This window comes from Citrus clementina, unplaced genomic scaffold, assembly GCF_000493195.1.
Source record: "Citrus clementina cultivar Clemenules unplaced genomic scaffold, Citrus_clementina_v1.0 scaffold_1, whole genome shotgun sequence".
Lineage (NCBI taxonomy): Eukaryota > Viridiplantae > Streptophyta > Magnoliopsida > Sapindales > Rutaceae > Citrus > Citrus x clementina.
This window is the reverse complement of record NW_006263303.1, coordinates 4535558-4549771: the sequence shown is the minus strand read 5'-3', so window position 1 is coordinate 4549771 and position 14214 is coordinate 4535558. Positions and strand designations below refer to the sequence as shown.

At 35.6% G+C, this 14214-nt stretch overlaps 4 protein-coding genes across 7 annotated transcripts in view; 3 read left to right on the top strand and 1 right to left on the bottom strand.

The window, feature by feature from the left end:
- The window catches only part of LOC18055166 (nuclear pore complex protein NUP205), a 22788-nt gene extending 18413 nt beyond the window's left edge, over positions 1-4375 (top strand). The window contains exons 38-45 of one of the 3 annotated variants that reach the window (XM_024192268.1): positions 384-527; positions 859-981; positions 1069-1164; positions 1282-1419; positions 1513-1613; positions 3122-3241; positions 3450-3582; positions 4119-4375. In XM_024192268.1, the coding sequence (XP_024048036.1) occupies positions 384-527; positions 859-981; positions 1069-1164; positions 1282-1419; positions 1513-1613; positions 3122-3241; positions 3450-3582; positions 4119-4202 (939 nt within the window). In that variant the 3' untranslated portion in view covers positions 4203-4375. Of the gene's footprint in view, positions 1-383; positions 528-858; positions 982-1068; positions 1179-1281; positions 1420-1512; positions 1614-3121; positions 3242-3449; positions 3583-4118 lie in introns of those variants that run through there. The other 2 variants (XM_024192269.1, XM_024192270.1) reach the window with 2 other exon arrangements.
- Positions 4376-5777: 1402 nt separating this feature from the next.
- Positions 5778-8051, top strand: LOC18055164. The gene is made up of 2 exons (XM_006450876.2): positions 5778-6526; positions 7114-8051. The coding sequence occupies exons 1-2, from the start codon at positions 5921-5923 to the stop codon at positions 7471-7473; spliced, it is 966 nt and encodes a 321-aa protein (XP_006450939.1). The 5' UTR covers positions 5778-5920; the 3' UTR covers positions 7474-8051.
- Positions 8052-8844: 793 nt separating this feature from the next.
- Positions 8845-11362, bottom strand: LOC18055163. 2 transcript variants are annotated; one of them, XM_024178524.1, is made up of 8 exons: positions 11262-11362; positions 10873-11003; positions 10544-10616; positions 9965-10047; positions 9645-9683; positions 9246-9316; positions 9057-9171; positions 8845-8936 (listed from the first exon to the last, which is right to left on the bottom strand). In XM_024178524.1, the coding sequence occupies exons 1-8, from the start codon at positions 11305-11307 to the stop codon at positions 8868-8870; spliced, it is 627 nt and encodes a 208-aa protein (XP_024034292.1). In that variant the 5' UTR covers positions 11308-11362; the 3' UTR covers positions 8845-8867. The 2 variants fall into 2 exon arrangements, with proteins under 2 accessions (XP_024034292.1, XP_024034293.1); XM_024178525.1 differs by lacking the exon at positions 9645-9683.
- Positions 11363-11524: 162 nt separating this feature from the next.
- LOC18055162 (chaperone protein DnaJ) lies at positions 11525-14159 on the top strand. The gene is made up of 5 exons (XM_006450873.2): positions 11525-11667; positions 11789-11886; positions 12579-12645; positions 12963-13059; positions 13918-14159. Exons 1-5 carry the CDS (start codon positions 11610-11612, stop codon positions 13991-13993), a joined length of 396 nt encoding a protein of 131 aa, XP_006450936.1. The 5' UTR covers positions 11525-11609; the 3' UTR covers positions 13994-14159.
- Positions 14160-14214: the final 55 nt, after the last annotated feature.

The window sequence follows — 14214 nt, the reverse complement described above, 5'->3', positions numbered from 1 at the left end:
ATGGTGATGAGTGTTCCGGCTGTGTATAGCAAATCTATGAAATGTTTTTCCTTTTTGGAACTTAAGGCGTAATTCCATGGTATTTGTCATTATTCTTTATGAGACCCGTCAAGCCTAGTATGACTTCAAGCTTGTTTGATCACAAGCTTATCATCACTATAATTATATCCCAGTTTCATAAGATCGTAAATATTTGCCAAATGTGATATTTGTTCTTGGATGATAAAAGTTTTCAAGGAGAATAAAATTTGTTTGTTCCCTTGTTTTGGATTTGCTTATTGTTTGTTGCTGTCACTTTCCTTTCTTTCTCTACGATCCTGGTTTTCATTTTCTTTGCATGTTGTGTATGAGCTTTCTTTTATCTTTTTAATTTGGTTTGATAGGTAAAGAATAAAGTTGTTCGTGAAGTCATGGATTTTATCAAAGGACATCAATTGCTCGTCGATCAAGTTCTTCAGGAAAACATATCTGAAGCTGATGAATTGACGATGGAGCAGATTAATCTTGTTGTTGGTATACTTAGCAAGGTAACCGCATTTGCTACTAATGTGATCTGGATTTTATGGTTCAAAGGTGTGAAACATGATGCTTATTGTATCTACACTAAGTTAGCTTGATACTTTCAGTTGGTAAGTTATGTAATATTTTTGCATGACTACAAGTGGCTTTTGGATGTTCTGTGACCTAAATGATATGTAGTTCAAGCACTACGAAATTTACTGAGTGGCTCTTGATTCCCTCCCCCGCCCCCCCCTGCGTTAGAAATTTCTCTGCTACAACTTTTATCTGCTGGCTTTTCAAGCATTTTTTTAAAAATGTTTTTAATCTGCTTATATGAGCCAACATTTTTGTTTATAGGTTTGGCCTTATGAAGAAAGTGATGAGTATGGCTTTGTGCAAGGCCTTTTTGGTATGATGAGCTCTCTTTTCTCAAGTGACCTGGAGAATTTGACTTTTTCCCAATCAGCACGATCTCTTGAGGTATGCTCTTGTCCTTTTCAAGTGTAAGTAAACATCAATGCTGTATATTTACTTATGGTTTACTTTTCTTTTTGTGTAAATTTACAGAACCAGAGAAAGTCGGAGCTGAAAAAATTCCAGTTATGCTTTAGTTTGAGCTCCTATTTATATTTTATGGTCACAAAGAAATCTCTTAGGTTGCAGGTAGGTATATGAAGGTTGAGATGGTGAATCATTTATTTGAACTTGGAATTGTTAGGTTTAATTGTGCTTTAATCTATAAGTTAATTCTTCTTACCTGGCCTACCTACCTTGTTGTAGGTTTCAGGCAGTCTGGATGATTACAATACCAATTCAGGATTGCAGCAGCTCACATTGACTTCGCTTGGTTCTCTTCTTAATTCTGCGACTGCAGTTCTGGAAAGAGCGGCTGAAGAAAAATCCTTACTACTTAATAAGGTGTAATAGGATTGCAAAAAGAAGAAAATCCCTGTTTCACTGCTTATGTATTATACTGGGACCATTGGCACTAAAAATTGTGGCTTTTTGCAGATTCGGGACATTAATGAACTGTCAAGGCAGGAGGTGGATGAAGTTATCAACATGTGTGTTAGAGAAGATTATGTTTCATCATCCGACAACATACAGAAAAGGTATTCACTTGATTTTTTGCATTGATTTCCCAATATTTTTTTCTTGCTTTTACCTAAATGTACTAATTGATCCCCCCCCCCCCCCCCCCCAAAAAAAAAACCACAAAAAAAACACATGTTTACCGTTATTAGGCTTATTTCTTGATCATTTACTGTTATTTGATGTACTAATTGAATTTTTTCCTCCCCGACACGTGTTTACTCTTATTTTGAGTATTTGTTGGGAATAATCTACATTGTTTGAAGCCTGTGCATGGGTTGTAATTATTGCATAAAATTATTAAATTTAATTAAGTCTACTTCCCTGCAACCCCACTTCCCCCTCTTTCTTGTTTCGTCATCATGTCATTATTCAAGAAGTTTATTATAAGTCCCCCAAAGAAAGAAGACTATTCTGTAATGTGCCACTAGGTTCTAGTTTGTGCATTACACTGGATCGACTGTTTAAGTTTCTAGTCCATTGATTGATTAAGAGCTAGTTTTGGGATTGCTGCAGCTTATAAAATAATGTTTTTCTTTATTGAAGAGATAATCAGCTGTACACAAAAGCAGATAGGTGTTTGCCAAAATGTGTTGTCGAGTGTTTTCAGTTTCAAAAATCAAAGTGCATATATTTGGTAAATTTTATTATTATATTCTTGTGGTATTTGTATATCGAGTGTAAGTTATCCATCAGACATCTTTTTTATTTTTCTAACACTCCAATTTCAACAGTGAAAAAAAAAACTCCATAATTCATATAAAACATGGAAATTATGATATATAAGCTTTATGATTGATAAACTTGGGTTTATTGGGAAATATGATATAAATTTTCTTTTTTTCGTTAAAGTAATAAGGTTAAAAAAATAACTGTGAAAGTAATATTATTTGATAAACTGTTTCTAAAAACTAACCCTGCTTGCTTTTGAAAATTGTGTTCGATGTGGAGAAAGTTATGAAATACCTTTTGTCATAAGTTGTGAAATAAGCTGCCTTCTCAACTTTTTATTAGCAATCCCAAATGCAGCCTAAGTTCTTAGTCCACAACACTCCAAATGAAGTATAATTTTGTACTCTGCTTAGTTGCTACGTAGTTTCTTTGTCCTACGTTTGTACCTTCAATGAATGGTTTTTATTATTCTCAGAGTAATTCAAGTTACTTGATTCTGGTTCCAAAGGATTTTGCACTCCTGCAGTCTGCTCATCCAGTATTGCAATTATTTACTGTACTGTCTTAATGGTCTATATATGTTCAAATTCTGTTTATTGAGGCTTTGGAGCCAAGTATTTAGTCATTATGTTGTCACAACCATCATATTCTTTGTTCACTGGTGTTCGTATTATAGCTTCACTGCAGCAGATATGCTTGCTTGATTGCGAAAATTGTCCATCTGTGCTTTTCTATGAATGCTTAACTTTGTAATTAAATCTTATTGAACAACTGCTTGGTTTGCAGATATTTGCCTCATATTGACTTTGGTATCAATATAACCCAATTTGTTGGTTATTTTTCCCTCCCTCCACAGGAGATATGTAGCTATGGTGGAAATGTGCCAGGTTGCTGGCAATAGAGATCAGCTAATTACGTTATTACTTCTTCTTACGGAGCATGTGCTGAATGTGATTCTTATCCATTTTCAGGACAGGTATGCTTCCTCCTGAAAAGCTGTATCTCAACACTCTGGGGTGGGGTCTCCCTAATATATATGTTCATGGGTTTAAACTCTGACCTTTAACCTGGGAAGCTTTGGAATCCTCTTTATCTGAAGGGTTGATTGGTAAATGGTCTGTAGCTTGATGCTATATTGCTGCCAAAGTTAGCTTCTTAACATTTTTACTGTTTCCCTGTGGCAGTTCTATCGTATCAGCTAGCAGTGAAGCTATGAGAACGATAACATATGGTGCTAAGTCTGACTCAGGACAGGACATAAGTTTGTTGAGTGGAAAGTTAATTCCAATATTGGAACGGCTTGAGCTACTTGGTGAGGTATGCTGCTTTCCATACCTTCTTGTTTAAGCCTACTAGTCTGATCATTCCTAGTTCCAACTTCCAGCTCAATAATTAAACAACGTAATCATCCGGACATTCCAATTGGCCCCTCCGGGTGTAGCTCAGCGGGCCTTGAATATGCTTTGCGCTCGATATCACCCGAGTTCAAGTAATAATAGCGGGCGAGGGTTGATGTTTAGTGGTCCATATTTCTCATTCCCATCCAAACCTTAAAAAATAATTTAAAAGAAGAAAAAAAATTTCCAATTGGTGGTGATAGGATTATAGAAATTAGACGTACAGACTTGACTTTGTGTTTACAACGTATTTGTCATTGCCTACATTAGTGTTCTGTTTAGGAAAGTGACTCTGGAAAATCAATGGCACAGATAAAGATCCTTCAATTATTTCCGTTAGCAAAAGATTTATGCAAACATTGAGATTTTTGTACGGTGGCTCCAATTATTTGGAAAGACTGTTGGGTTTTAGTCAAAATTGCAATTTGATTATTTTTTAATTGTTGGTTTACTCAGGATAAGGTTGGCCGCGACCTTAAGGTGTTCCGCCGATTAGTTACTTCGCTTAAAGAAATGACGATACAGAAGTTGGCTCTATGAAATGTCTTGAGCGGTGAAAATAGATGGTCAGGTTACAGTTTGTTCATGTTTTTCCTAAAATGACGTCAGCACTGATGTGCCGGCCGTTTGTAAATTGTGATCCTTCATCTGTAATATGATCTGTATTCATCGTTTCCATGTTTATATAGGTTCGATTTGTTTTGTTGCCATGATTTTTTACGTTAGTTTTGCACTATGCGGATTCTTTATCTTGGTTTAGAAAGCCAATTGTTACGGAACAACTGAGGGAATGTGCCTCCGAAGTTTCCTCTTTAATTGGGAGTCCAAATGTGCTGTCATTCATTTATTTAGTTACCAGACATTGGAAAATAGATAAAGCAGGCTTGGCGTAGTTGAAATTAAGGACAATGAATTAATCAGCAAACATATTTTAGTTCATTAAAAAAAAATAATAACGATAATCATCTAGTACTAAATTTAACACAATTCAATTCAATCCCATCGTTCTAGAATTGCGCCAAATATGCCTATATATTCTTCGACTGAGTAAATTCAATCAAGGAAAAATGACCTAACTCCACCACCACCCAAAAGGCCAAGAACATATCACTCAAAAATAGGATTCAAATCCATCTATGTTCTTATTTGGTATTGAAACCATGTGGTTTAAAAGATGTGGACAAAGCAAAAAATTGTAGTTTTGAAATAAAAATTGATAGTGTGTGTAAGTTTTAGATAAAATCAGTTAATTTTTAATTCACATAAATAGATACATATACTAAATACTTTAATATCGTATCTTTTTAACTATCCAACTACAATATCAAATAGTTCCTGGCATGATTTAGTGGAGTTTATGTTTGATTTTTTAAAACTACCAACATATTTAAGTAAATAATATTGATAAATCAGATAGGTTAGAATATAAAATTTCTATATCAACTCAACTAATGAGGGCATGTCGAACTCATTAATTCTACCAAAATTTTTCTTTATCTTAAAATTTTGACATAAATTTTAGGATATTGATTTCAAATAACCTGATTAATATCAAAACTCCCTATATTTCTAAATGAACTTGAACACGCGGTAATAATTTGTAACAATGAGAATTAGCGTACCCTTTTATATGTTAGTTGTTACTTGTCTTATCATATAGTTATCACGTGGTAAATGGTATGAAGGGCAAATGTCTGCAACACAATTCTTCATAAAATACCAGAAAGGGAAAAAAAAAATTCCAGTCAAGTACTCGTGGTAGTGGAAGGGTTCGAGCCTTCATAAAAATTTTATGGGGGTTAATTTCAGTATTCTCTTATAATTGAGTGAAGACATCTCTCCCTTATGAAATATAAGTAGAATAGACACATTCCTCGAATATTAGAGAGAATTTAAAATATATAGGCAAGTGATTCAGTATATTAATGTATGGCGGTGGTCCTAATTATATAATATAATTATAAATATTAATTGTAATATATGATGTAACATCTCTGAATTAAAAAAAAAGGAAGTACTCGTGGTCGTGTCGAACTAAACTCTCACTCGAACGAAATTACTATAGTATCCTTTTACCAATTTCATGAGAACATAAGCGGACCCCCAAGCCGAAGTACCAATTTTTTCACATCATAGGTCCGGCAGTCCAGTCCCCAAGCGCAGAGAGTCACTGTAACACATTAACACTATTTCAGACTAAATTTTCCATCAGCTTTTCTCGGAAAATTTCAAGGTTATTTAACTTATTTTCCCTTTCCATGGCAAATGCCTGGAAGAGAGACACAAAACACCCAAAACTCACTCCCAAGATCCTCCTCTCACTCCTATTTCCCTGCCTCCTCCTCTTCTTCATCTTCTATTTCAACAGTCACTCATACAACCCAAACCCTAATCCTTATCTTTCTGTCACATCCAGTTTCCATTCCCCTTCCTTCCCTGCTTTCAATTGCCTAAAATGCCCCCAATCTCACCCCATAATTGCCAACGTGGTCGAAAATGTCAAATACCCATTTATATACTCTCTTTCGGATCTGGGAAACTTGCCCGACAAGCCACACAAAAACATTGTCAGGCTTCTAAAAGGGAAGCCCTTTAGGAAGCCCGATATATCGGTGACGATTCAGGAGATTTTGGAGAAAATGAAGAAGGAAGGTAAGAATGGGCTAGTTGTAGATGTCGGAGCTAATGTGGGCATGGCGAGTTTTGCAGCGGCTGTTATGGGATTTAGGGTTTTGAGTTTCGAGCCTGTTTTTGAGAACTTGCAACGGATTTGTGATGGGGTTTGGTTTAATAGAGTTGGGGATCTGGTTACTGTTTATGAGGCCGCTGTGTCTGATCGGATTGGGAATATTACATTTCATAAGGTAAATTGCAATATCTTATTTTTATATGTTGATTACATTTGTGCTGCTATGAGTTTTTTTTTCTTTTTCTTTTTCTGAGTGTTAAGAAGTTTATATGAAGTTTATTAAGTCTTGAATCTTGGAATTTATATAGTATCCTGAAGTTTGTGGTAGGTTATTGAAGTGCTATTTTAGCTTACTTGAACTATTGATCCAGCAGATGTATCTTCATGAGCAGCCATTTATGAAGTTTTGAGGGAAAATGTCATAAGTAGGAGATGATGTATCTGACGAGCTGTGTGGGGACTTTTTATATAGTTAAGATAAATTTGGATGAAGATCATGGTGCTCAAGCACCAGTAGTTTTTCTGCTTTTGATTTTAAGCTTGTATTCCTTTAGGATTTGCTGTAGGTGTTGCATGGAAGCATGGCATAGCTAGCTTCTGAATATAAAATTATAGCTATAAAGGGCGTTGGCTGGTTTTGTCCAATATAAATGTTCAGATGCTGAAATGATACAAAAGACCACCAGGTCTTATGAGTATTTATGAATTTTGTATAATTACTTTCGTGATCTGATTTTTGTTAGCCTTGCTTTTTTGTGCCAGTTGGTCGGTCGTCTTGACAATAGTGCTGTTTCAGCTACTGGTGCAAAATTGGCATTCAAGTCCAATGAAGAAATTGCACTTCAAGTAAGGTCCATCCCGCTTGATGAAGTAATCCCGGAGGCCGAGCCTGTGCTTCTCCTAAAAATAGATGTTCAGGGCTGGGAATATCATGTATTGAAGGGAGCCACAAAGTTGCTATCAAGAAAGAAAGGTGAATCTCCCTACCTAATCTATGAGGAAGACGAGCATCTGCTGCAAGCTAGCAACGGCAGTGCCAAAGAGATTCGGGAATTTCTTCATAGTGTGGGTTATCACCATTGTAACCAGCATGGTACAGATGCCCACTGCACCAAGGATTGATCAAAGTTTCAACTTAGCATCAGGAAAGCAAATCTAACTGCACCTCTGTTAGCTTGCATGCATTCACCCCCAAGGAAATCAGCTGCTCGGTGATAACAAGTGAATATATATATATATATCTTTTTTCAAAGAGAATACTTGACAGTGAAGAGGTTTTGATGATACTATTATCACACTGGTTTGCAACCGTAGTCTATGCAAATTTATTAGTCAAACTTCAGGCTTTTATTCATAACGATGAAAGCAACTGACTCAATCGAGGTTTGTAATTCAAGCGAAGGGGAGCCCAGCATCTGGGTCATATCTGTTGAGACTCCATTCTGTTATGAATCATTGGTCATCATCTGCACTGGTTGTTTTTGGAGCATCTAAAGTGTTATCTCACTGTTTACCTTCTATTCTATTCTCCTAATTTGGCAACTAATGTGTTGTTTTATTAGATTTTGATATGAAAAGAGTGAATAGTTTTATTAGAGTTTGTTATGGAGGAGTTATGAGATTGGACGGTGTTTAATATCTCTGGCTCGGATTTGTTCCTTAACAAAATGTTGCATTTCTAAGAAAACTTGCTTTTGTCATAGAATAGTGGAATGTTTTATTTTTAATAATGATTTTAGTCCAAGTTTTTACATTGTTGTTAACTGGAGTCCACTTGCCTCAAATATTATTGTTAAATAGCCTTCTGTCTTTGGTTTCCTTTGTCGGAAAAAAGCAAACTTTGTTATAAGACGTGGTTTGTGCTTTTTGTCAGCTTAGCTTTGGCCACACATCTGAATATTTGTCACCGTTGTTTACTGAAAAATCTTCATTAAAATGATAATATAACTTTTAACTGACAACTAGCAGTGTTTGTCAAATAACTATAGTATTTGCTTTTACGGCTAGAGTTTCTTCTTATTCCACAGACAGCATACCAAAATGGATCCTGTTTGACGGCAACAAAAGTTTTACAAACTCATCAGGTGAATGAATCTCGCATAACTAAGCGTAGAAAAGAAAATTTTCCAAATAGACCCCAGCCCCAAAAATATAGGCATATGTAGTATGTACAACAAAAATTATTTTTTTTTGGTCTGTTAGAGACATACATTTTAAGAACTGACATGATCACAAGCAGTACTTCATGAGGTAAGACTTTAATCACTGATCTGATTTATTCAGAGATCATACAGTAATATATAGATCAATGTAGCTTCATCGGAGAGGGCCGACACTTGTGAGTTGTGACCCTGCAAGAAAAATTTAACACAGAACTGTAAGAGAGAGAAAGAGATACTGAGTGGAGCCTGGAACATGCATGTTTGGATGGTAATAGAAGCCTAGAGGGTTCTTGTCATACCATACAATTCAATGCTCATCCCTTACAGTGGCAATCGCAAGCCAAACCGGTGTGATTATTTTGGCCCACTAGTTTTTGAAGGACCCGCTCTCTCCACCATAACATCATATAGTTGCTTGCCATTCTAGGTGTAATAAGGAAACAGCACATATCAAGGACTTCACTATGGAATTGCTAGCCCTGTAAGTTCACCACCCAAGTAATAACTTGCAAAACTTGCATTTAATGATAAGTGATAACTTACAAAAATTACAGGGAAGAAGTGAACTTGTCCTTCTGGCTTTGTTTGCGTCTCTTTAAAATACACCAGAATGGGGAAATTCGGCCACCATAACTCCCAATTCACAAAAGTTGAATATCTGATGAAGAATATTTAGGTAAGTTAGTCACTTTTTTTTTCCCTCAATTCTCGTGGAAGAAATAGAGTACTTACTTCCAGCGGTTTTTTCCACCCACAAACACATTTTCACCAGACTCATTGAGCTCATCTCCTACTTTGACCTCCTACAATCACAAATATCATTTGCACATGAAGTGCAAAGAATTTTAGAGGCTACTAGAAATATGCAGTATCAGGCTTTGAAATTCCAACTCTATATGTTCCTCACAGGCACAAGCAAACACTTCTTGTAAATTTAAAATGTGGTTAAATAAAACTGAAACAGAATCCAGTGTCCAATGCAAAACGCAATGATATAGACTAATCTGAACAGGTAATCCAGTTGAAACCATCATCAAAACACCTGGTCTACAGAAGAATAAACCATCATGTTGTCTAATGCAGATACGAGACATAAAAGACGAAATGGCTGGAAATATTGAGTGAACTGACCAGAGCCTCATCATCAAAAACAAACCTCACTCTAGTAGTCTGGAAAAAGGAAGCAAGTGTTAGCTGACTTTAATTGAAAGGAGAATCAGTAAAAAGACAATACATCATAATTGATAGAAAGAGAGAGCCAATTTTACTAAAAAATCTAATCTCTATGCATATTTGTCATTATGAATGGTAGATCTCACCTCAGTGATTTCTCATAGGAGATTGTAAATGTAGTTAACAGTACAGAAGTAGTTGGCATGATCACCTATTACTATAAGATATAGCAAGATTTTGAAGTCTGCTTCTTACTGTCTTTTTTAGGTTATAATTACCTGGAATAGCAGAAGTAATCCAAGGAGACCAACTGGCGCCGCCGGTAACAGATTATTTGTATAAGCTAACCCACCAGCCGCACCTGTATTATAAACAATTTATATAAGATATAAATGTTAAGCATAAATATAATCAAGTTCAAAGAAAGGAAGAATGAATAATTAGCAACTATAAAGGTACAAGGTATCAGATTTGTCTCATTGACTAGTGAGAAAACTCAAATTGTATCCTGACACAAATGGAAAAAAGACTTGCTGACAGGCCTGAGGGCAAATGGCATTTGTAATGTTAGATTTGCAATGGGGCTGGCTCCCACAGTCTACAATTTTTTTATGCGTCTACAAACAATGAAGATGATAATTCAAGGATTCTAGAAGTCTTAATTTTAATAATACTTTTATTTTATGAAATTTACAGTCAATGAATGAAACAAAACTTGAGATAAGAGAACCTGGCTTGCATTTCAATGGCATTTTAATATAGCCCACAGCCTATCTACAACAGATAATTGTAAGCTTTGTTTATTAGAATGCAGTACACGATAAAACATACGCCAAAAGATTACTTATTTTACCCACCAATAAGTACAATTGGGATTCGATAATCTGGATCGGGAACCACAGTCTCTCTTTTCTTGACCTTTCTTCCAAGCTGCCAAAGTCAATAAAAATAGACCCATAAAGGAACTCGTTGATCAAGTTCTTTTAAGTATCCAGAAATAAGCTGTTCAAATCAATTCAAACAAAATTCTTATTCTGTACAATGATTTCCCGTTAATTTTCTATTGTCATTTCCAAATTGGTATAATTTACTAAAATTTCAACAGTTACAAGGTGATCAACGGTTAATTGTAAGCAACCAAAAAAAAAAAGGAATCTAAAATAAAGAAAGGCAGAGTATTATAAACCACTGAGGCAACCACAATGCGGCCTCCAACGCTGCTACTGATTTCTGTTCTTAAAAAACTTTGATCATGTATCACTTTGCCATGGAATGAACTCTTGCAATGCCTCAAATAACCACCACCCACTTCCTTATCTGTTTAAAATAAGCAGATAATTAGTCCCATACAGATTCATTTCTCGCTTGAATAATCAAAAGAATAGTTCACAGTTCAGAAAAAACTCAATACTTGGATTTTTTTTTTTCAGCAAACTATAGGAAAATGCAAAAAAAAAAAAATGCAAGAAAGATACTAAAATGGAGCAACATAAAAAAATACTACAAGGACATAACAGCACAATAAATAAACGCAAATTCATAAGTTTGAAGATTAAGACACTGTAGAAAGCTTACTGAGTGAAGGGAGGAATCTGGAAGTTGATAAGAGAGCGCTAGCCATTTTTTTTTTTTTGTTTTTCCAAAACAATTTCTCCGGTTTTCAAATTGATTTATGTACCTTGACGTAAATACACCCAAAACGACATCCTTGGAACTGCGAACGACCTTGTCTGGACTTCTTAGACAAGGTCATTTACGTAATTCAACAATAAGACTGCCCCCTTGTCTCTCTGTAGTGTAGTGTAGTGTGAGCCTGCCTTATCTGCTGCTGATATCTGCATACGCAATGTATACTCGTTACCACCAACACTGAAACATATCCAAAGCAAAAGAACTTGAACTGAAACTAAAACTCTCTTAAGAATGTCAAATTCTCTTTGTTTCGCACCTGTTTCTTCCTTGAAATCTTCAAATAGACCCGGTATGTACTTAAAGACATATACATGTATTCAAATATGTTTATGTTTCAGATTAATTGCTGTATTTCTTTTCTTTTCTTCTGTGATAAGTATTTCATCTTTTCTTTTTATGGGTTATTGCAGGAATAGCTATTGAAAGCTCAGTTGCTCGAAAAGTTAGTCGGGTAAATGAAGTGTTTCACAGCTCAAAAACTGTCAAAATTCGATCTTTGAAAGTTAAGGTTAGAATCTGTTGTCCCAGATGCTAAAAGCTGGTTCATTTATTCAGTTTAGCCCGGATTCAATTTGATACCGTATAAAAGATGCTTAATTTCCCAACTTGTTTGTTGAACTTGAGTACACTGAGAAATAAGTTGAGGTTGCTTGACCCTTTTTGGCCATTTAAAATTTGAATTGAGAAGAGATGCTTTAGAATTCTAGGATTCGATGAAACGGTGCGTTGCTTGTATAGTAGTTAATCGTATGTGAAATTACAAGTATAAATACGGAGATAACGAAGGTTGATCGCCCGAGTTAAGGCAAATTAGAAACCAAACTCTTTCCATGGTTATCTGGTACCCCATCAGGCATACTAGAATGTTCGAACGGGCTGATGATGATGCTACGTTATGGTTGAAGGTGCTACAGTACTAGTGGAAGGTTGAGCAATCTTTTTTTTTTTTTTGGGGGGGGGGGGGGGGAGATTATCACAGAATTGAAGTTGAATAAATATTTTGGATGGTTATTTAATGAATTTAACTGTCTAAACAAATAGGTAGTATTCTTTTATGCTTAACTGCAAACAATTTAGATCTGGCTTAGCAAATAGGGATGGTGTTGTTGATTTGAGGTGGAAGTGCATTCGTTGGAAATTTTGTTTGTTAGTTTGAAATTTTGCTTATCTTCCTTTACGACATTCATTTTGGCTCAACAGGCTACGGATAGTAATCAAAGCAGCACAAAAACAAATAGCATAATCTGTCCTGATTGTGATGGGAATGGTAAGTGAAGTATGGGTTAGCCTTTTTACATTAGTTTATCTTGATTTTTTTCAGTTGTCTGATCCATGAGTTGTGAGCATGAAATAATTTCTCATTTATAAAACCACTCAGTGATGTTCTTAAATTTTTCTCTGTCCCTTTGTGTGTGTGTGTTTTTTGGTGGCCAATGGAATGATATATAATTTCCAATACATTGTTTTTGAGAAAGAGCAATTGCTTTCATGTACACCTGACAAATAATGTTTATGATCTTTTGGAGCTACCCACATGAGTGATTCTAGTTTGTAGCTGTTCTAATCTTCCTATATGACTACCAGGTGCCAAACAATGTTCTCAATGCAAAGGCAATGGTGTTAATTCTGTGGATCACTTCAATGGACAGTTCAAAGCTGGCGGATTATGCTGGCTCTGCAGGTATGCATATAAACATGTTATTTTCTTTTCTTTTGTCGTAAAGTGCCGGATTTTTTGTACCAGTCTAAAGTACCACCATCATCATGACCTTTACATTTCCCTTGTAGAAGTAGCAGTGCTTAACACCTGGTTCATTCTTTTTGTCCACCCCTGCTTCCTTTCTTTCATGTTAATTCACAACTTTCTAAGTTTGATATTGATCTCTTGCTTGCATGACCTGATGCTTTCTATATAAGACCTAGTCTATGGCAATCAGTCGTTGCCACTTGTAAAATATCATGGTTTCAAAGCCCAGAAAAACATGTTCTTGTCAGTTTTCAATTCTTTCTGATGTTCATCTGCTATTTTTTCCATCATGAGTTCTCTAAAGTAATGTCATTGATCATGACAACAAGGAACTAGGCTTTGTTTATGTCTCATTTCATCACATTTCCTACATGCACTTCACTGACATAGCATCACTTTCATTACAAGACCTTATTTAACACATTTATCACTTTCTGTTTCAAATCTGGGTATATAGTTTAAACTCACGAAGCTAGAATGTTGAGTTTTTTTCAATCTGGAAAAATACTGTGTGGCTTGTGCTGCTACTTTTCTTCCACTAAAAGATATGCAGCACTGAAGACTGTCCATATGATACTTCCCAACAAAACAGTCTGCCCCTTGTGTTCTTATTAATTTCCAGATATTTAGATGAAACGATCTGCTGAATTGAGAGATGTTTCTGCTTTGTATGAGCCTTCTGTTCTGACTCCCTGATCAGAAGTCAGCTTCCTATGTGGCCCTTATAAATTATAAGTGCCTTCTCTCATTTGAATCAACATTTGATACTATTAAACGCGTGGTTTCTTGCAGGGGAAAAAGAGAGATCTTGTGTGGGAATTGTAATGGAGCTGGCTTTATGGGTGGTTTTATGAGCACAGGTGATTAGCTAAAAGTCAGCTAGGAAATTGAGTTTTGGATGGATTATGCTTGCCTGCAAGCCTACATGTTTAATTTCATTTTTCAGTCTTATTTGTGTATCTTGAATGATTGTCACGTGCATTCTTGCTTCTTGGACGTCCCCCATGTTCAATGAAAATTCTAAATCATTTTGATGCAGTGGTTTAAAAACTCACAAGTTCCCTACCAAAAAGATTAAAATGAAAATGC